A 23,669-nucleotide genomic window follows, 5' to 3' on the forward strand; every position below is an offset into this window, starting at 1 on the left:
TGCCTTGCTTGAAACACACACTAAATGCCGAAACATGACCAGAGTGGGAGCGGTGAAGATTGGTCTGGTGAAGAAACTTCAAAAACTTTAAACAAACGTATAAAAATCTATGATCCAGTTTAAAAAAAAAATTGTAAATCTAATATTCCCTGAAGCATATCTGCATGGTGCATTCACTTTGTTTACTTCAAACTACAGGCTGGTTATTCACAACAGTAACGTGAGCTGGCTGAACTTTTTGTCATTTATCAGCCATAAAAAACTTTCCAACTCGCTAAACATGATATGCAAAGATGAACTTTTATTTATGTATCAATCAGAGATCTAGCTTTATTTATCTGGCCATGTCTTACTGCTATGTAGGCTTACATGCTTTAAAATGTCATCTTCAAATCAATATATCACACAAGCCCTGTTGGTGCAATTGCAGAATGTTGGCAATTAAGTTGTCAGATATTTATTCACTCCAGATTAAGTTTGAGCTGTATAGATATAGTCAGGAAGTGAAAAAAAAACGTTTTGCATCCTAGAATCAAGCTTCTTTAACAACTCCCTACAGCTACACAAGGGACTCTGAAAGCATTGTAAATTGAAATCTAAATTACTACTGCAAAGAAGTATGAAGAGAGTTCATATTTTAAGGCATTGGAGGAATTGCTTATTTGTGGAAATGAAGATGGCCTCCTCCTCAGAGGGATTTCTAGCAGCCTTGTGAGCCGTGGGAAGTTTAAGAATGCATTTGTCATCAAAACCCACCGCAGCCGGAAAGCTGAAGAAGTTAGTCAAGCTATTTGTAATCACTATACGGACTATTCAGTTTCTGTGGGTTTTATGCTCTACTTTAATACATTGATGATGTGTTTTAGCTGCCAAAAGGATACAGACACTATGACGTCATTAATGTGGAGGATTTTGACATCAGGCAGCAAAGCTCCCGTTAGTGACTCAAATGTCCAAACCAGACAAAGCAGAAACAATGCAGATTAGTGAGAAGAAGACAGAAGCAGCTCATGTGGAATACACTGATACACGTGACACACACCAGAGAGCAGCATTATAATATAACCATTTACACCCTCTAATATCTGGAGGGATGAAATCTGAGCACTTGAAAATACTTGGATTATATTGTTTCAATAAACAATATCCACCACTAGGAGTTCACTTATAACTTAGGTTTTTATCAGGTTTTTGTCTAATTTCGTTAGTCAACTAACCCATACAGTGATGAGAAGTCAAATAAATGAAAATGGGTGTATTTTATGTAACCAGTTCTCATTCAATAATAGTTGTACAATATATAAAATTATGTTTGAGCCTCTTTTTTTTACCATTTCATTTGTGCTTACAAAAAATGCATGATGATCCCAAGTGGTTTTATATAATAGTCCAAGGTGTTTACGAGTACAAAATGGTAGTAGAAAGAAATGACATGTTAATGCGTTGGTGTAAAATGGGGGTTTGAACTGACAAATGGGAGAACTGTCACAGGACAAATTTAAGAAGAGGAGGCTGTCTTCAAAGTAAAAGGGGCCAAAAGCACAATTTAATGCCTTACATGATGATGTATACAAATGTATACAAATGTAATGCTTATTGAAAATAACACAAATGTGTTTGTCTGCTTATTATAGAAATTAAAATGATTTGTTCCAACATTTGTGCCAAAACAAGCAAAGCACACAAAATTAAAGTCATTTCCAGCGTCATTGGTTCTATATCAAATCATTTTCATAGTGTTCCTCTTGGACATCCCACCTGACTGACATGATGAAAATGTGAGTGAGATGGATTTATTTTACTCATTTATGGTGTAAATTATTTTGTATGGGGACAAACAACTTTCATAATGAGCTAAGGAACGTGATCATGGTGTGCTGCCCATCCTAGCTTCTTCTGCACAACAACATATTTTCACACTTGTAGCACTTCATGCGAACTGCCTGGAAGAGTTGGCAAAAATAAATGCGTCACTTTGTATGGGTTTATAATTAAAAACAACTTAGTCCATTTCAATTTGCTTCTGCCTGCACTTTCAAATGCCTGGAAAGGTCACATAGCCCTGTTTATGTACTGACCTCTGGTGCATTTAAACGGCTTGGCAATGATGTGCACAAAAGTAGTGCACCGTTTTCAAAACTGGCTCTGGAAGAGTACACCTCTACAATCAGTTGCTTTGGATGGGCAGGCTTAGGAAAGGAAGGAGAAAAGTACACACAAGCTGCATGTGGAGCATTAACTGGTAAAACAAAGCCAGGATCACCAGAGTGCAGTGGGCTGGCTGGCCTGCTAAACATCCTGGTGATTCATATATAGAACATTTTTAATTGGTGTAGTCCTGAGACACTCATGTTTATGACTATTTATGACATGAAAATTGTTATATTCAGATGGTTTGTATTCAAAGGTTCGACTGTATTTTTAAACGCACTTGGACCAACATGTAATGACTTAATGGCACAGGTCTCTTGTGGCCATCTTAAATGTTGAAAACTAAACTTGTTATGACCTGAAACTACAAGCACCTCAGCTGCAGAACCTGGTTTTACACCGGCAAAAAAACAGTAACAACCACAAGGGCTGAAGGTATTTTCTGGCGAAATATGTCATGCTCTTAACAGAGCAGAGCAGCTTTAGAGACTGAAGGAAGACATACTCAATATTAAGCAGGAGGTTTTAATCTTTTGCCTGACAGGTATATGAATGTACCGCCAAGAACTGTCTGAAAAAGATATTTATCTTTCATTTATTCAGAATCACTTCAGGATATATTTGGTCAGGACCCAACTTTATGAACAAAGGGTTTAACAGATTGCCACATGGGGGTTTTCAAAAGCATACAAGAAATGTATTTTTAGTAGCATTGTGTCTACTGAAGATCCATCAGCAACAAAACGTTCAGGCAGCAGCTTTAAGACATCAGGCTGCTGCCTGAGACAAAGCCAGACTGTTGATTTAACACTCTATGGAGTGAGAGGACGCATACAGAGGAGGGGAAAATAACATGATAGATGGACATATAAAACTACGACAGGCTTCTGAAAGATTGTAATGGAGTAGCCTACCAAGGGAGATTCTGTGTCAGTTCACACTACATCTACAGAGTCAGTCCTCCATTACAAAAAGCTTTGGTTTCACAGTGAAAGAATTTGCATAGCTTTCCTCTACATATATGTGTGTCCATGTATCAATGAGGATAATAGAGTGTCTGTGAGCTGCATGTGTGAAGTTTTCCGATCAAAGTAAGGAGGCAGTCATTCCCACCTGCTCTCATTAGTCTTAGGGTCCTACAGACCCAGAGCAGAATAAGGTACCACCTGTTTCTGACTGATCTGGCTAGATCCCTCAAGACACTTAAATTAATGCACACTATGAACACACCCAACCATTCAAGTCAGTGTGAAGAATCAAGGAAGATTTAAACAATCCATGCTATTTAAGAGGAAATCATTTTCCCTTAAAAGTATGTGTGCTACATATGCAACACCGGTAGCAGTAAGTATTGAGTTGACAGACTGCATAAAGACAGATTTTTAAAACTGTGGAGGAAAAAAAAAGTATCATGTATATCTATGAAGGAACTAAATGTGATCATAATCAGAGAGCCAAAGAAATTCTCAAAGGACCATATTCGTGATGCATTCATAATTCCCTTCAATATCTTTAAACTGAGATTAAAGATCGCTTTGTTGCCCCATTCCCACAGATCCTATGGTATGGAAAAGACATCAAAACAGGAGGGGTTTATAGGGAACATCTTTAACATTTGCTCCGTTCACAGTGTGCTTGATTAAATGTAACATTTTAGGATCCCAGAGTTCTGAGAAAAGCATAAATCATTCTCTCGCAGCTGCTGGTGTGCCTAGGGAAAACACATGCTATTCCCCTCTTTCCCTTTCTCTCTGATCATAAGCCCACCCGATTTGTTGGTCCCTCAACTAATGAAACTCATAGTGAAGGGTGTGTGTGTGTGCGTGTGTGTGTGTGTGTGTGTGTGTGTGTACTGGTAGTGGACACCTGCAGGTTGCTGCTACTCGTGAGGTTCTGGAGAAACCATGGCTCTGACCTTTAGTGCCTCTACTCTAACCTCACCTTGGTTTTCTCAATCACCAGTAACAAAGAGGGAAATCGTCAGCCAATTACTGTCCAGCAAACAGAACGACTACCAGAGTCAATTACATTCTCTTTAGAGATGGACAAAGCATTTAATTTTTGCATTTTTCAAAAGAGAAACTCTTTAAAAACATATATATATATATATATATATATATATATGTATTGCTATTAAGAACAGTAGTACAATTTAATTTGAAGACAAGGCATAACTGACCTTGTAAATTAAAAAGATGCTTACAATTACACATCCTCCAGAGATCATTTCTCAGAGGACATTTCAAACCAGAGCTGTTTGGGTCTTAAGCATCAAGAGTTGAGCCTTTAATTGTGTTCAATTTATTAGAACGTTCCAACCTCAGCTCAATTAAATGAAAACAGATTCCTCTCAATCTGCAGGAGTTCTGCAAGTGTACCAGGACTTCCTTTAACCACCAATCCAAAACCCCAACCCACTCCCTTCATTTTCTAAGTAAACTGGAATTTTGTTTTAAGTCACTGGTAAACAACGAGACAGAAAACAGATGTCCCTGGCCATATTTTCAAACTACTCAGTCTTTCAATACAAAGATTAAAATAGGAGAGATTGCAACATGATTAAAATATTTGTCTAAGTTCCCATATAAATGCTGCACAAGAAAGTCAACAACTGGCATCATCACTGCTTTTACATGGGCAATTTACGTCTCATTTGTGTTTTGTCTTACAAGTGTTTCACAGGGGAAACAATGCAAAAAGACATGCATGCTGCAAATGTGGATAATATGTATATCAGACCAAGAAAACTATAGTAAGTGGAATCCTAGTGATGGAAACATTTCTCATTTTTAATCAATGGAAAATATAAAAATCCTTAAGAAAAGTGCTGGTGATATCTCTAAGAAATGAGAGAACACAGGTCCCACATGTATGAACGGAGGTGAAACACTGAAAACAAGACCTTAACTAACTGCAGTCACATTCTCTGAAACATGAACGTACAGATTATATACACTTTGCCAGGTTATCAGTTCCATTGCTTGAGGAGAGTAAAATAAATATTTATAAGGCATTTAAATGACAAAACAATTGCATTTCAATATGCCAATTTCCACAAAGTATAAGTAATTCAGACAATGAAAGTCATTTAGTGAAAGTCTATTGCAGAATATTTTATCACAATGGTTATAGTGAAAGAAAGGCTTATTTTAGTTTGCTTGCCCAAATCCTAAGGTTTATGTATATATTAACATACACCAAGTTATGTCTTGACTTTGAAATATCACAATCACTTAATCTTCTAAATTGGCTCTGTAGTAGCAAAGCGAATGAATCCTAAAAGGCTGCAGCCTTTTAGGTTTTTTCTGTGGACCACCTTTCACCTCTAGCAGAACGAGGCGTTACATCTATCATTCCATAAACATTTCACTGATACGCTCTCAGTCAGCTCTGGTTGACAGCAGGGACATGTGCACACACCAAAGGCTTTGATGTGGGGCTGAAAAGCCTAGAAAAACCAGACCTTTAAGTGGACATCTAAGACTGCCTGCGCTCACACACAGGCTTTTCAGACTCTTTCCGCGCACACACACACACAGCAAAAAAGAAAAGGAGAGAAAAATTCCAACCCATCAATTTGGGTGCCCCATGATAAGCCTGTATGGACAGGTGAATTTCATATAAAAGTACTTCTGGCACAAATTCAAATTTTGCACATGTATCCCAGCTAGCATGTATGGTCAAGAAAGTTACACAGAACAATATAAAACAAAGTTACACCACGTGCTTTTTGGTAAAGACTACTTTAAATCAGATTACTAAACAGTTACAAAATTCAAAATTCATTAATGTGTTTAAAGAGAAATAAAGGAAATTATAGACATGGGTACAGAGAGTCCACATGGCAAAAAAATAGGTACCTGGACAAAATGAGGAACAATGAAATAAAGACACTTTAAACAAAAAAGATTGGGAAAAAAAAGAAGCGGCAATATAGAGAAGGATTGCAGAGCTCCACAGTTAAACATCTGCTGGGGATATAACCTTTTCTTTAGGGACTCAAAGCCCAACTTCATCAACTTCATCTTTGGCCTCACTCTGTCCCTTTATGCTTCTATGCAGTCTTCTGCTTTGTGTTTATGTCAGGTTTTAATATTCAAAAAATATGTCTTTAGTTTATGAGCCACTGCTTCGCTGAAGCAGTAAGCTTACTAAATCAAAGTAATACTCTGAAACTGTGCACTAAACAGAATTTACCAGAATTCCTACGTTTATCCAGTGTCAATAAAGACAAAACCAACCCTCTGTAAAGAAAACTATACATTGCTTTAAAATCTCCAGTTTTTGTTACAGCTGCAAAACAAGTGCATTTAATGACATTGTTGAAATCAATTAAGTCTTGAAAAGAGAATAGCTTTATATTTGTGTATGCAGTTAGGTCTGTACAGGAACAGACTATCTAAACAACATTTCCACAACACTGGAATCCATCCTAAGGTCTGATTTCCCACATCTACAGTCTAAAACCAACTCATCTCTGGAGCCAAATAATAGTTCTTTTACCTGAGTTCCTGCAATCATCTCCTTGCTGAGGTACTTGTACAGAAAATGCCAGCAGGTCCGGCGCCAATAAAGATTCGGGCTTGCGAATCTCATTAAGCCAGCGACTCATGTGGAGCTCTTTGGTGTCAGAAGGGCCCTGAATAAGTGGAACCAGCTTTTCCTTTATGCCCTCCTCTGAACCTGAAAGACAAGAGTTTAGGTTAAATTAAACTTCATAGCTAGTCCTATTTCTGAGTTCCCAGCCAACAGCTGGCAGCATATCTAGTCTTTGACCTTAATTTGGAGCAACATAATTGTATTTGAATCTCAAGGTACCACTCTATTTAAAAACTTTTATCTATATGCTCCAAAACAGCATCTATCTTCTATCTTTTGTTATTGTTATTTTTTATTTTTAATCCAGTACCTACTAGCTGCAAGATAACAGAGCTAATAGCTACAGCCTTGTGCTACATGTTATCACAGCAATACAAAACAATCATAACACAATTATAATCTTAATCTTAATAAGCTTCAAAACAAAGTCTGGAATGAAAACGTAAAATAAAGTAATTGCATAAAATTTGGGCCAAAATACCATGCATCATGAGAACTAAGCATACAGTAAAATCCATGAGGAAAAATATGATGAACATTTGTAGCTTATTCCATGTTGCTGAAAAGAAAAATACTCAATCCAAAAGTTGTGGGTTTGACTCCGGCGTTCTCCTGCCCAGGATCACTGGTGTATAAAAATGTGCATTTTGGGGGCGACTGGGTGAATGTGGCTCTAGTATGAAACTCCCTGATTGATAAATTTGGCTAAACAGTGTTGCATAGATTCATTCCATTCAGTTTAAACAGTCAAAGCGAAAACCAACACTGTACGCTAAATGCAGGGCAGAATATTAGCTGTAATGAAACAGTGTCATCTTCTGCTGAGGTAGTGAATTATTTTATGCTGTGACTATTCTGTGAATCTCAGATATTAAAGTTACCAAAACGTATTACGCATGCTTTTATCTTTATATGTTTCTATAATTACAGCTGCATTACATCTAATCTAATCAGCATCATGTGTGCATTTTGAACTTGTGAACTATCTCAATAACAACCGTCCTATCAAAGACGTGACCACAGCCCAGCGACAAGAGGTCCTGGAGAAAACAGCGGCTGAATCAAATAGCAGGAAAGAAATCAAGATAAAATGTGGACTAAAGAAAAGAGGGGGATAGAGAAAGACTGGAGCATGTAAAAGTATGACTTCAAGAAAGTAAAGGAAGAGTCTAGTCTGTCTCACTCTTTCCCTCCTACACAAGCAGTAAAGTTTTAACAGGGCACAGCTGTACACACCTGGGGTCCTGGCGCACACTTTTACAGCTCCCACAGTTCCTGAGGCACATTTCACCATCGCACGGCTGCAGAACTTCAGCTCCAGATTTTGGATCAAGCCCTCGAGAGTCGGTGACGGGCCGGGATATTTCACACCTAATAAAAAAAAATTTTTTAAAAAGTGAATATGAACTACAGTCTTGCAACTTTAAAACGCTTCTCCTGTGGCTTTGTTTTTATCTGATTGGGTTTTAATCACAACTGACCAACCAAGTGCTATGAAACAACACACTAACAAATGCATTAAAAAAAACAGTGTTTTGTAGTGGTTACTACAGACAAAAATTACCTTTTTTTTTTTCCAAGAGCATCATATGGATGTGTATATTCTACTACATGCATATATTGAAGAGCCCAAAGATGAAAACTGTGAGTGATTTTAAAGGGCGGATGTTTTTAAGAGAACTGAAACTAAAATTATTAAAAAGAGAAATAATTGCACCTCACATCATCTAATAACCTTGTTTCCTCATAACTCAACAGTGCTAAAGAGTGTGAAACTTGCAGGTGTGTGTGGTGGGAGAGTTTTCATACCAAAAGTAATTATATGTCAATGTTTTTTATAGTCAGAAACCGTTTCAAGCGCAGAGAAGCAGAAGAAGGTTAAACGCTAGCTGGATAACTGAAAAGCATTATAAAGTAAATGGTGTCCTGTGCCAAAAAGCCTGTTGAGAGAAGGGAGGAAGATCCATCCATCACCTGACACATTCTTTCAGAGCTGCAAACTGGCCAGGGGAAAGACACTGCATTCTTACATCACCATTTCCAACAAGACTTTACGGGATATTTCAAAACAATCCCCTCATACAGTAATGCCTCTTCATTTCCGACAAGCAGTCAACACTTTTTTTCTTACCGAGTTTACAGATGTTTTGGGTTTTTTGCAACATGTTGAACATGTGACTCTGAGAACAAATCCAAAGGGGAGAACAAAACGCCACAAAAACAATACTAAGGTTAAACCAAGTAGAAGTTGTGCAATTTTAATTAAATGAAACAGAAGGGACATCGTTTAACTGGGGATTACTTCCCAACTGATTAATGTGACGGTTCTGTAGGAACCAGGGGAAGAGCAGTGATGTGTACAGATGTAAAAGACTGCAAAAATTTTGAAAGCAATAACAGAAATCCTAATAATTTCTCTTCCATTGAGTTATTTTCCAACATCCTCTTCTGTGTTTTATGAATCACCACAAAGTCAGAAATAAACCAGTAGCAAAATATTGAAATGCTTAAGAGGTCAGCTGGTTGTTCTTTTTTAGTTTAGAAAGCAAACAAAAAATGAAATAAAATCATATATTTGTTCCCCAAACTATATTCATTATTTCATTTTGTATTTCTTGATACAAAATTGAGTATGGTCTGGACTAGGGCAGAAACGATTCCTCAAATAATTTGAGTACCTCCATTATTCAAATTCCTTGAGGAAAGTTTATCTGCCTCAAAGCTTCATCAGTTTATGTTTTATTATTTAGCGCACAGTGTTCCGGCAGGGACATTATTTGCTTTGCACACAGCTCTCACTTCTGCCAATGAGTTGTTGAAGAAAGCTAAGTGTTGGCAACAGAGAGTCCAATTTTCGAGTTCGGCCTGTGGGGATTTCATTGATTGATGATAATGCCCAGGTTTTCATCGTTTTTGCGGGACCAGTCAACATCCTTAAAATGAATGGCGTGATGCCTGAAGTACGGCAGCTTTTCTCTTCCGGAAGCTGCTGGTTCAAAGCGAACGGCGGGAAGAGTGCTGCAGGAGTATTTATACAGGTGAGCAGATAGACTGGACACGGCGGGTGGCGGGTGCTTATAGTGTAAGTGTAGTTTACAGATGAACAGGAAAATTTATTTTATATCATCCCGTCTCAACATCGGGTGGCAGAGCGCATCGTGAGGGTGCATAGCAGGTAGATGAGTTTCTGTGATGAACTGAGGTGTCAAATCCCGTCGCTAACATGAACACAAAAGCTAAAAAATGTCTAGGCAATGAGTTCATTTATTAAACTGATTGGAGATGTACACATAAACTAAAAGCTGGAGTATAGACATGTTTTAGAAACGTATTTGTGAGCCTGCCTCTCTATTGTTAAATTTAATATAATTTCAAATTCTTGTATAACTTTTCATCAAGTTAACTTAGAAAGTGTGCTATCATTGTAAAATTGTTTCTAAACTACAGGAAAGTAACCATTAGGGATCCTGAAATATTAAAAATTGGACAGATGTTGGTTTCCAATAGTAACACTGGTATTATACTAGATTCACCAGTATTTTATTTTATCAAATTTTTTTATCCAATTACTCGATTAGTCGTAAGAATAATCGACAAATTACTCGATTGCTAAAATATTCGTTTACAACAGCCCTAGTCTGGACTTCATACACCTTTGATTCCGAAGATCCAAAATTTATTTCAACTTTATGAACACATTGTCAGAACTTTTCTTATATTTTCTTTCAACAAACCTAAGTTTTCTCGATGTGTACTTCTGTGCTAAAGATCTCCCCCAAATGTAACTTTACTGTCAAGTGACTCAGCTGAGAACACAGGCTGATTTGTTTGGCTTGGAAGGGTACTCCTCTCTAGGAATGGAAGATGTACAAAGTTTAGTTGGGGAACCATGAAAAAAAAGAAACAAAATAAAAAAAACTCATTTGGCAATGAAGCTTGAAACTCCTAAATTGAAACAGTAAAAGGTTCTGATCATAATGCATAAAAACAGTGGAATGTATATCATGTTCAACCAATACATTCCAGTGGTACTAATAAAGTACGAGACATTTACACAAAATATTTTTTTAATTCCAAGATTAAATGGTGGCAAACATCAGATGAACATCTCTTGGTGTGTTGAGTTCATTTCAACTGTAGCTCAAATGTATTTTTATTGCGAACACGCAGACATGGATGGCAGGATTTGACTTGACCACAAATACCACACTTAACCAAGGGAATTGCTGGGAAATTGCTAAAATCCCTAACCACTGACTTCCCTTCTCTCTCTTTCAGACAAATTACCAATCAACCTCTTCACCTGCTGTCTGAGAGGCCCTCTATACGCCCAGATGGAAGATGGTAACATTAACAACCCAGCTGAAGTCTCTCTGCAACACACTTTAACAAACCTGCAAGTCAAACAGAACAGTACCTCATGTCGCTCTGGGATTTTGGCTCCTTACTCCTTTAACAGCTTCCAGTCTATTTAGGACGAAAGTAGTGGGAAGACATTCCAGCGTGGACATGTTTAAATCCAAATTAATAATGCGCTTCTATTGGACGTTGTTTTTTCTAAACTACTAAATTGCTTTAATATCTTTTGGATGCATTAGTCAGCTGCTAGTAAACAACACATGCTTTTTATATCATCAAAATAAATGCAGAACTGTCATAAAAAACTGGTGGTACGCTGAAGCAGTATTACTATATCTGTGATTGTCCATTTAACTTTTCAGTATTACATTAGTTTAATACATTGTGATTTGGTTTGTATATCACAGGGTATAACAAATACACAATCGAAGTCATAAGACCAAAGAAAGCGTTAGAAGAACTCACATTTAGTACTGCATGGGAGTCCCCCAGTTCGAAACAGAGCTTCAAAATTCAAAAACAAAACCGGAGCCTGGGGCTAAAAACTGTCTGTTCATCAGCTGGTCAACAGTCTATAGAACCAAAAAAATATTTGAGCAAAACTAAAAGTGTTCCAAAAGGACTCTGGAGTGAGGAACCCAAGAATATTTTGTTGATTAATAGTAATGCTTCATGCAATGCTTACAGTAGAATTAGGGAACACTCTTCAATGTGTTAAAGGTGATTACATGAAGGGGATTCATGAAATCTGATTTTGTAAGAATCTCTCATCATCATTTTTGAAACATTTTCTACAGGATTTAGATCAGAGAGATATGGAGGATAATCCAAAAGATGAACATTATTCTCCTGGGAGATGCCCTTAGACATGTACTGTGAACTGCAGTGTTTTTCTGTTGAAAGATCCAGTCATCGTTGTAATGACTAGGGCTCTCAGTCAAGATATTCACATAGTTAACCACATTTGTTAGTTTCCTTGAAGAACAAAGGTTCTCGATTGTGATTGAGCCACTGTACAAAACAGTGGGGGAAAACAGTGGGGCACTCATGCCAGCAATGTTGGAAACCATGAAAACCATCAAAAGTGAATTTTCTTGTCTGAAAATGAAACTTGCCACCACATTTGAATGTGCCATGTTTGGTCCTCCCTTGAAAAGTCCAACAACAGAATTTGTGGCGTAGAAGGCGTCACTGGACTTGAAGATTTTTCTGTTTTCTGTTCTTTAAAAACTGCTCTAAATGAAGGGCCTTAATCTGGGTCAAGTATCTGTTTTTACAGACCCCTGTTCGATCCTCTGCTCTGTGTATGTGAAACTTTTTTGGGTTTACCATTTAACTTTTTTTGTTCCCAACCACCCTGACCAATCTTTAAAAGACTATTTTCAGGAGAACTAAAAGTTTTAAAACTGTGGTCTTAAACTATCGATCAGCTTTTGAACAGTCTGAGTTTAAATTCAGTTTTTATAATTAGTCTCCAACATGCTATGGATAAATAGCACCAGGGGTATCACGATAACACATCCCTTCTGCCCACGTAGACGCCCTCAAGGGCACAGCGCACCTGCTGGGTTGGTAGCTGCTGAACAGGAGGAGGGCGTTGGGAAGTGGTGGGGGGGCTCTCGAAAATGTTTTGTCCAGCTGTTGGACTATAAAAATGTGGGGTGCACAGGAAGAGTGAAAAAACAAGGGTTGGTAATTTTGTCAGCTTGAACAATGGCATTCTGTGTGTCGTATGTGTGCAAGGTGCATGTGTATGTAACACAACCAGACGTGTGTCTGTTCGTCTCTGCGTGTTAAGAGACCAAGTGAATGTATGTGTGGCGCTGTTAGTCGTCAAGCAAAGGCAGGTGCAAGAGGTACATAAACACACAGCTAAGGGTCAGAGGCTACAGTACTCCGTCAGACAGAAACCCCGATGAGACGTGCTGAAAGGACGGGAGGAAAAGAGCAAAAGGAAGTCAGTAAAACAACACTAATTTATAGAAATAAGGCCAAGAGAAAATCAGGTCAAAATCAGTAAGCTGTGTGGTGCCCTAGTGCCCATTTTTATGGAAGCCAGACATAGATGATGGGAAAAGTATGATGTGCACCTGTTCACATACATTAATATTAAAATCACAATTTATTACTGTGACGATTGGAAGGAGTACAAAGAAAAAACCTTGTGAGCTATTTTACATCATTATTCAGCGAATGAGTTCCACTGATAGCAATTATTTTATTTTTATTTTTAAACATAAAATAACTGAGAGTTAACCCCCATGAAGTGTCTTATGATCAGCCTGTCTCCTCTTTACTGAAGCTTCCTGAGTGTTTTTTTGTTTTGTTTTTTTTTTTATTCCATATGGGACCTAGAAAGTCAGTGGCAGATTTTGAAAGCAGATCAGGAGCACTGCAAGTACTATGTTTGTTTTTTGCACTGTTTCCAGACAGCTGTCTTCCAGGCCTCAATGCTGGCACAAAAACTGCATTAATGCAATAATGCACTAATGATAAGCCAGCTGCAGGGGATGGTAAGCAACCACAACAACAGCAATGCTCATGTTTTCCTCTTTTTCTTTCTTGTGCTTTCTAAAATCACAACTATGCGAGTATTTATGGAATGACCAAGCCACATAAAAGTTTTTCTGCCTGTTTACGGGTTTTCCATCTGTAAACCTCTTCAGTGAGTTTTCCTCCACTAAGCACTCCTGACTCAACCATTGAGCTGTAGAGCTGAGGAAGTTCAAAGTGTAGAAACCATAGTTCTCTTCCATTTAAGTCATCAGTGTTGTGAACTTACACTTCAGACATCTAAAAGTCTTCGCACAGAGTATAGAAGAGAAATCAAATCATTTTTTCAAAGCATCAAGAGTCAGACCCGGATGATTCTGACTTTATTAACAAAAATCTGAACTCGATCATCTCAGAGTAAACCTACGACCCAATTTTGACACACAATAAAAGGGAACTCAGAAGTGTGTAAGTGCAGAACCGAAGAGTTTATGATGAGAACATATAGTCACAGACACTGCTTCCTGAATCCGCTGCAACAAAGCAAAAATGACTTAGACAAGAGCTGAAGGAAATTAACAGGAAGAACTCTTAACTTGAATGTGGCAGAGCTAAGGTACGTTTCAACTTTCTGTGACTATCAACAATAGTCAGGAGTTGTTGTGTTTTTTTGTTTTTTTTTTACATATGCCAATATTTTTCCCCTCCGGTTTGTGTTTCAGGAGGGGATTGGTCAAATGGCATGTTGATATCTACCACTGGACTGAAGAAATTCAAAGTGCAACACTAACTTATTCTGAGAAAAACAAGTTTGCTTTAATTCAAGTGAAAGTCTTCAGTCCATAGTAAATGCATGAATTTGTTCTGTAACTGATGGCAAATGATTAGTAAGACGTACATTATTGCCAAACCATTATATGAAGGTAAATATAGAGAAGCTTGAGCACTACAACCCTCCAGCTTGGCAACGAGCCTAAAGCAACGAGGGGGCTGACAGAAAAAGAGGTAGACATAGACAAGTTGGGTAGCCTGAAAGCAGCCAGCTGAGCCATTAAGTGCTGATGCAGAAACAATAACTGTCTCTCTTAAGTCAGGAGGGGCTGTAGTAGAAGCCGTAAGTAGGAGCAGGTCTGTTGGCATTGTGCCCAGAACTGACACACAGCAGAAATATAGACACATGCAGAGAGAGTGGGACAGGAAAACAGACATGGCAAACCAGTAGTGGTTTGTCCTGCAGTTAAAGCTGAGAGAAGAGCAGTTCTCATAGAGGTACTGTTCCTAATGTCACTTACCATGCCACCAACTCTTAATATAGTTGAGATAATTATCTATTGAACTGTATTATACATTTAGAATTTTTGTTAGTGGGCTTGTTTAAGAAAAAATGTCAAGTCCAAGAACAGCTAAATGACAGCCATGACACCCATTGTGTATTTCTGTTGAGGCTTCACCAGCCCTAAGAAATCAAACACTGTTCTTAGATAAAGGAAGACAATGAACCATTTATAAGAAAAAGCACAACAATCAACACAACCTCGCACACAGAGGTCTGCTCAAAGCACACTAGTTCTTCAAATAGTTGAAAATACTAAATTCACTGAATCAACCTAGACTACAAAATGTTTTCAGCAAAATATTCAATAAAAAACACAGTTGGGTGAATGTACATCGAAACAGGGAGTCAAGCAAACGAGTGTCTACAGACAAATACATACAAATGTAAATGTGTTTTTCCCTAACTGAGAAAAGTACTGCCAGGCCTCGTTGAACACTCTGAACAGAGGCTACTACAACTGCACAACTCAGTGCTTAGGACAATCATTGCAATAAAGGCAGTGATGGGGTCTAAGTGCTGGTGGTAGCACAAGCTGGAGGTCTAGTTTTCATAATTTCCATCCCCTCCAGGTGTTGCCTGCCTTTTTGTCTGTCCACTAAAACAGTGACATATGTTCTCTCTGCATTCAAGCCATGGTTTTCCCTGCCACTGAATTACCACAATTAAGGAGGCTTCATGCGGAAGCAATTTGGCAAACACTAATGTGCCGAGGAAGCAAGGTTTGGCAGACACTGGGGTGGAACAGAAGAGTGTGTAGGGAAAAATGAATTAAAAGTCACAGTGCCTGAGAGATAGAAATGTTAACGAACATATAGGGGGGAAAAAAGAGAAGAAAGGCATTTTCTTGCAAAATAGGTCATTCCCACAGTGCCGTTTGGAGGGAATTAATTAGCCAGCGGTAAGACAGTATTGGATGAGGATCAAGTATATTAGTAGTCCTTCCAGTAGTCCTTCCGTTACTCATATACTCAGCTTAATGCTGCCCTGACAAATTTGGCTATAAGAAACAAGGGCATTATAGCTTTGAAGTAGCAGCCAGGATGGAATGCCAGTGTGGTTCCACCGAGACAGATGCTCGAAACAACACACCACAGCTAATGACGATAAACCAGTCTCTTTATTGCTTAAAAGCAACTTGGAAATACTGTGTGCTCTCCCTTGCTTCAGATCTTAACACCCCAGTGTATCTATAAGTCATAAAGGCTGTACTACTTGTGCATTTTCTCTTGATGAGAGAAAACTAATAAAATAACAAGCAAAGCATTCTTGTTTACTAATAATCCATGGGGATCAATATTTATATATAAGTTTTGAGGGAACTGCTGGGTTTGTGTGTGGTGGTAGCCAAGACTGAGGTTTTAGTGCTGGTGAGGCACTTCAATGGGTGTTACAGCGGATATTTATGGCCTTTTGACGTGGAGCTATGTGCTCGGCTGGCACTAGTCACTACCCTCAGATGGGACCGTTGGCTCTCAGCAGGGAGTCAGCTCTGTAGACACTACAAGATGAAATAAATACAAACAGATTTACTTCAGTCTGTCATTAATTTAGGACTTGGTAACATCCAGAGTCTGCTCCGGGTGCTTTAAAACATATTATTCTCACAGTGGATTTTGTTTCATGTCCTAGATGATTCATGTTAAGAACTCTTGAAAAATCTTTGCCATTAATCAACCAAACCATAAAAAAAAGTTTTTCTATGCTTTTAATTTTAAGAATCTCCTTTCAGATCAAAATAAAGGCTTCTGTTGAATTGGTTTGGGCTCTCATAACTCTTTCTTTTTGCCAATTCTTTCACATCTTTTGCTCTGCTTATTTAAATATGATCAAGAGAAGTGCAAGCACTGACACTGTAATAGTCAACAAGTTGTTAGCTCTGTGTTATTTTTTTTATTTTTCCCTCCCCTCTTGTGTCCCTTATATGAAAGTAGCCTGACAGGAAAGGGGAAAGACATGCGGTAAATGTCGCCGGGTCCGGGAATCGAACCAGCGGCAGCCACGTCAAGGACTCAAGGCCTCCAAACCTGGATCGCGTTAACCCCTACGCCACCACAGCACGCCACCTCTGTGCTATTCGTCTTATAAACCAAGGCCACAGTGGGTAAATCTGCCTATTATTTCTATTTACCTTTCCAAGACAAAGTTGTGAGCCACTACTGAGTAAAACATTAAAACACATTTTTGGTACTTTCTAAATGCTAGGAATGGCAAATGTGACTGAAATGGTGCTATATAAGATCAGTCCATTTGTGTTTATTTCACATTTTGCACAACATATTGAATCTCAGTCATTACAATATGAATGTGTGCACTATCACAAACGACATCTTGGACGCACTACATGGTAATCCAAGACAATTCAGTTGTCATGGATGGAAACATTTAACTATTGGTCACCTGGGAGGGCTGTTCATTGGTCAAACCTGAGCGTGGTGACGGAAAGACTAAAGACTCCCACATATTTCATTGAAAGTGTAGAAATAGGTTCTCATTGATAGAGAAGCATGACAAAAAAAATGCTTCATTGTGCTCATATCAGAGGCATGCACCTCTCCTTCTCGACACCAGACCCCGGTCAAACTATTTCAAATGAGATCTGCTCAAAGTGTTGTGTGATTGGTCAGGAGTTTCTGTGTTTTATCGAGGAATGTGCTCAGCTTTTTGTATCTGAGGAAGACATGAATAATTTCAAGGAACGTTTATCTGAGGAATCTGGTGAGGAATTGCGTACATTTGTAGATTTCTTCATTAAGTAACTACTACAATAAAAAGATTGAAAACTCCTGGATGGAAATTGTAATGTCATTGTCCACGGAGGAGGCTGTCTGCAGAAAAGTGTGGCACGCTCGTTGTGACCATTGCATAAAAGCAAAATAGAGAATGCAAGGAGGGAGTGGGAATGGCAGGGTCAGTGCGTACAGAGAAGCGGAAGGGATCTCCCATAGGTGGTCTTTGGTGTCGTATGAAAGGTGTGTGTAAATACGAACATCCTGAAACCATGTGTCTGCATGACTATTTGGGAGCTTGAAACGCAGAGTGGTGAGGACATGGTTACCATGGTAAAGGAAGGAAACTGGGTTAGCCACAATCAAAACCACCATCGCAATAATAAATAATATGTCTGTGGTTGTTTTTTTAGATGGAGGAAACAGAAGCCACTTTGAGGTCCATTCAAGGCATTAAATAGAAACATACTAAGCATTTGGAAGTCTAATTATGAGTCAACAAAGTCTTGATGCTTGACTCCACTGGCATTACTTGTTAGCTAGTGACTAAAAGGAGCAACAGCAAAGGTGCAGACAGCTTAACTAAGACAAAAGAAATGTAGGGAAAGACCGAGTCTGGAGTGACTTAAAACATCATCACAATCTGCCATGGTTGGGATAAAGGCCGTCTGTAGTCCATTGAAGTTTTCATTGACAAGAACTGTCTCAAGTTCCACGCAAGATTTATTTATCAGCTTTCTGATGCTGACACAACGTGTCTTTAATGTCAGAAAAAAGGTTGCGCATAGATGAAAAAGCCCATTCTCTTTACTTTCTCTTAGCTTTCTTCTTGTCCTGATGTCAATTTGTGAAGCAGACAAGAAGACAGGAAGAATTTTCTCCCAAACCAATAAGTTACCTCTTCAAAGAAGTATGGATATTTGAGTGAGGGGCCAGGCTACGCTGAAACAGACATCTTAGGGCTTTCATTTAATTCCTCATCTCTTTACTGACATTTGTGACAACCACAGACCAAAGAAAACCACTGGTCCTTCTGTCTTTCACTCTCACTGTAAAACACTGAAATGTATCCAAACAATCTTTGCAAAAAGTGTTGGGCTTATTAGCTGACAAGGTAAAGCTGCTTGTTCCTCCAACTTGTAATTAATAGATGTTGAACATCATGTTTCCTAAAAGGTTCCTTAAAGCAACTCGGTAAAAAAACAGAACCCTCCCTGATCATTCAACTGTCAGGATAACTAGTAGAGACAGAAAAAACCCATAAAGGTGAGTTTAAAAAAATGGAAGAAAAGAACAGACAGATAAGCATTGCAAATAGACATCATTAAACACAGAATGCCACATATCAGACTACAGAGGTGATGAAGTGATGAAAATAGACAGTTTTCCACCTCTAAGCAGAGCTCTTACAACCAGTGTTGTACCACTGCATCACAGGGGGATTTGCATGAGACTGAGGCTCTTAAAGCTAGTTAGATCACAGAAGTATGAAGTGCTGGGCATGGGAGAAGTAGTCTTTTTCATGCAGTGCAAAAATGTGTTAGAACTATGGTTGACATAATCTCAGAAATGACATTTGTTTCCTAGCAACAGGGTATATTGTGAAAAACGGTACAAAAAAAAGTACAAATATGCTCAGGTGATGCAAGATATCTTCCCTTTTTTTTTGGCCATCAGCAACCCCACGAACTCCAAATCTAGCCTCCCTTTTCAAGATTTAAGCGAGAGAAGAAACAAAAACAAATGACTTGTTTTAATAATGACTGCACTGTACGTAATATCCCATGTCCTTCTTTAATATCAACATCCATCTGTTTGGTATGCAGTGAGAGCACTGACTTGCTCTAGTTCAACATTTTTGAGTCATTTGCCCTAAATAGGATCACATGGTGCGAGTTCAAAAGTGCACATATGATCCAGAAATGATAAAGGTAGGCACACATCTGTGCATATTCCTGTCTCTTTGTCCATATGCCAAACATGACACTCAAAGAGGCGCCAGAGCAGTGTGTAATAAAGGGAACCAATGGCCAGTTGTAACTTTGGGCACTGATGTTGGTCCCAAACTCTTAAGTCGCTTTATTTCCCTCGTCCTGTCACTTTCCCTTTCAGCCTTCAGGTTCCTTTTCTTTTTCATTTTTTATTCTGCTCATTAAAACATTCAGTCTCTCTTCCTCTGTTCTTTCTCCTGAGGATCTGTCATGCTAAAGCTATGTCACAGCTCATATATCCCCCGGCAATCATCCAGAACATGGCCGGTGACCACCATCCACCGACGTCTACCAGTACCTCCCCCTCATCATGTTGTAGACCAGACCACCACAGAGTTCTGTGGCCAGAAAAACAGCTGTGGTGGCTGGATCAAAGTTTAATCAATCACTGCTGGGAAAAGCGAGTGCTGCGATGATTTAAATGATCTTACCTTTGTCTTTTCAAATGATCCTTCAAGACAAAGGAGATGTGAAGAAAAGGTCAAGTTTATCAAGTGTGCACGTTTAGAATTAAGATTATACAGATGTTGAAACAGCTGACGCAGTTTTGTTACTACTAAGCTGCAGCTAACATAAGTAAGAGCATTTGTGCTTCTACAAAATTACATGTTTATAAACTCGCAGTGCAATTTACATGGTAGCAGTAAACTCAGACACACAATGCAGAAGCAGCACACTGCCCTCTCCCACAGATGCGTACAGATCTGAGCAGTGTGTGGGAGGTCAGTGTGGTCAGTGTGTGGTGGAATCAGGGTGTAAAATTGCCCTAAAGCAGACAAGAATTACTGGCCCAGCTTTCTCTCTATTACTACTGCTGCTCCGCTAGCCACAAAGGGACCTCAAATGTTTTAACCATGGCTATATCCAGAAAGTTAAAAAGAGAGAAACAGAGTCCTGTTAGATGAGGCCATGTCAGAAGAAATTTATTATCAAACTTTAAAGAAAAAAGTCAAAAATAATATAACTTTTAATACAATTCGAAGGGGGGAAAAAAAAAGAGATGAAAACAGCTCAACTACAAAAGACTCTAATAAACTTGAGCCAGAGGCGAAGGAGCTAAGGAGTATGTAGTCATTATAGCAGCAATGCAGATCAAAATCTTGGAGAAAGTAGACCCTGTTTTTTCCTCTATCAGCACAAGGCTATTACAGATTCACCACAGATAGATGACTGAAAAACAAAGTGTCATGCATTACAGATGTCTGTTCCAAAATGTCACTTCTCGGGGCGTTTAAACACTGCCCTGATTGATTTGCTCCAAACAAACAGCTGGAAATTCACCTAACTTGCTTTTTTTCCTCTTTTTGCAACATCTTAAAAGTTCGCTCAAAATTCACATGACGTTTGAAATATAGCTACTGATGTCATCTTATGACATCAACAGCTATATAGCATACCAATCTCAGGTCTTCAGATTATAATCAGAAGCATGCAAATAACACTGAAGCAGTAATGTTTCCTCAGCAACTAAACTAAACAGTCCAATTTCCCTCTAATTAAATGTACGGTACTCCATATGCAAATAACTCTCCCTCACAAAGGACACTGACCAACTGTGCTGTCAGCTAGACCTCAATATGAAACACCTTCCACCACTGAAAGGCTCAGCAACATCAAAAGGAGAAGAGAGTCTTTTCCGAATAGGTTACAAAACCACATGTTTAAAATGCAAACCGTTTTGTTATCTATATTTTCCAGCCTCATCTTGAGCCCTACAAATTTGGTACATTGAAAACACATATTGTTATGAATATAAATATTTATGGGAGTCATGGCAAGCCTTAACCTGTACCAGCTAAAGGACTGTATTGTTTTGCTGAAAAAAGTAAGTGGAAAGGCAAGTTCCCAGGGGAAACTCAGTGGTTCCTGCACAGCCTCAGGAACAACCAAGTTCAGAAAATAAACCGGTGTTTGCTTTTTAAATTCAAGTTGATCGACTTTACCTTTTTTTAATCATCTTAATTTTTAATTTTCCACTTAACTACAACACTCACATTAGTGTGCCTAAAGAGGATTGCTACAGAGGAAAGTATAGACACGTATTCAAATTGAGATACACAATCTAAAATATTTGGTTTTGGTTATATAATTTATGGTGAGTATTTTCCTTACTAAAAGATTCTGACCTAATACATCACCTTTTTCCCCTTCACTCTCATGCATTCTGAGACTTCAGTCCCCTATTAAGACCCCCCCACCCTACTTTGCCTGACCTGCCAGCATATTGGCCAGATGTGTAAATGTTTCTCCATGTCACTTTTCAAGACACATTCCAAAAAAACAGCAAAATGGGGGAAGAGGAATATTTGACTTCACTTCATGGGAGACTAGTTTCATACATTTTGGCAGCTACACAACAGTAAAAAGGTAGTTTAGCTGGCCTGGCTGGAGGAGAATGTTGACAGCATACCAAACAACATGATCCTAATGAGTTGGAAAATCCCTGGCCCTCCAGAGAACAGTCCAGATGCTACCGTCATAAGACGTGCTACTGTTTCGTTCAATTTATGCTCTCCTCCTTTTCTTTAAAAAGGGGTAACATTTATTAATTAACCCTTAAGGGATTCTTGGTGAAATGAAGTATCACATAATTTCACACTTGACAGCAGGTATTGTAAATTTCTTTTTTTTTTAAAGTATATCTTTAACCATCTTCTGCAACTCAATGTATCTGGAGAATCTTTTGCACCCCTGCGTAAGGAATTGGCTCCAGATTACTAGCTGCACTCGGGGTGACTTGTTCTTTAGTCATAGTCTCACAATTTAGTTAAGCCCTGAGAAATAACTGTAAAACTTTTCACAAGACCCAACTCACTTTAAGTTATAGTCCGCTACAGATTTCTCAGCTGAATTTGTTTGGCATTAACGATCCAGCTTTATCCATAAACAACTTTGCTACCTTACTAATCTGATTCATATCCCTCACATGCATCTCACTCATTTCTTCCTCCAGCTACTTCATTCAAGGTACATAAACAAGATTTTAAAACCTAAGCTCACTTAAAGGAATTTTAGATGTACTCACCTAAAACTAAACATGTCAACGTCTCCTTGTTTTATAACTAAATACTATGTTCTTTATATCTAGTGGGATTACAGTGTTGATCTTTTTAGCTCATAACTGCATAAGGAAAATCAAGAAAATTCACATGTGGAACCATTTGGAGTTGCAAATATGTCTCACTGTAAATGGAGACTTTTTCTTTGGAACTGTCTGGAGCACTAAAAGTAAATGTATATTAGAATGAAAACTTATCTAAAAGTCTATGTGACACTGAAAAGGTCCAGAGGAAATCACACTTACTCTTACACACACAAACAGAAGGAAAAACATAAAGTAGTCACTGATAAAATTGTAAAAGTTTATACTATAACTTTGCTTTTTTTTTTCTTTTTTTTTTTTAAACAGCTAATATCGTCTCACTTCACATAGATGTTGCTTACCTGGAGCTTTGAACACCTCATTAAGCAGACTTTCACTGATTGGAACTGGGGATCCATTCACCATACTGTGGGTCCAACTCTGACAGATTGCATGAAGCAAAAGTGTCTGAGGCCTTGTGGCCTGTACAGCAAAATGCGGAAGCTCAAAAATACACTCCGAGGTGGGAACTGATGACCTTTTGCTCCTGCAAAAGAAAGGACAGAACAGGCAAGATTACATCGAGGAAGATGTTCCAATGTGCTCCAAATGAGCAAATAATCGCTTAGTTGATTTGGTAGAGATACACAGAAACTCAAGTATATAAATTTTATTGTTCAATAAAAACAGCACCACAATAAAATAAATAAATAAAAATCACTTGTCAAAAAGGCCCAAGTAAAATGAACTAGATTCCAACAGTTAGAGCGAAAGAGTACAACGGGTAAGCCAAGCTTTCCTTGGTTACTTGGCAAGTAGGTCGAGTTTTCTGACCCTGCTCTCCCCCGTTGTCACAACTTTGATGATGATTTATGTGAAAAGATGAACACCCTAGAAACCTGAGCCTGAAATACATCTCTACACATTTAACA

General features: G+C 38.5%; 1 protein-coding gene across 5 annotated transcripts in view; it reads right to left on the bottom strand.

The window, feature by feature from the left end:
* The window catches only part of LOC122830714 (vacuolar protein sorting-associated protein 13B-like), a 297,339-nt gene that overhangs the window by 218,057 nt on the left and 55,613 nt on the right, over positions 1-23,669 (bottom strand). For all 5 annotated transcript variants that reach the window (XM_044116313.1, XM_044116310.1, XM_044116311.1 and 2 more), the window contains 3 exons: positions 23,100-23,284; positions 7,987-8,121; positions 6,655-6,834 (listed from right to left, as the gene is read on the bottom strand). In XM_044116313.1, coding sequence (XP_043972248.1) covers positions 6,655-6,834; positions 7,987-8,121; positions 23,100-23,284 — 500 coding nt within the window. The remainder of the gene's footprint in view (positions 1-6,654; positions 6,835-7,986; positions 8,122-23,099; positions 23,285-23,669) is intronic.

This window comes from Gambusia affinis, linkage group LG05 (genome assembly GCF_019740435.1).
Source record: "Gambusia affinis linkage group LG05, SWU_Gaff_1.0, whole genome shotgun sequence".
NCBI classification, from domain to species: Eukaryota; Metazoa; Chordata; class Actinopteri; order Cyprinodontiformes; family Poeciliidae; genus Gambusia; species Gambusia affinis.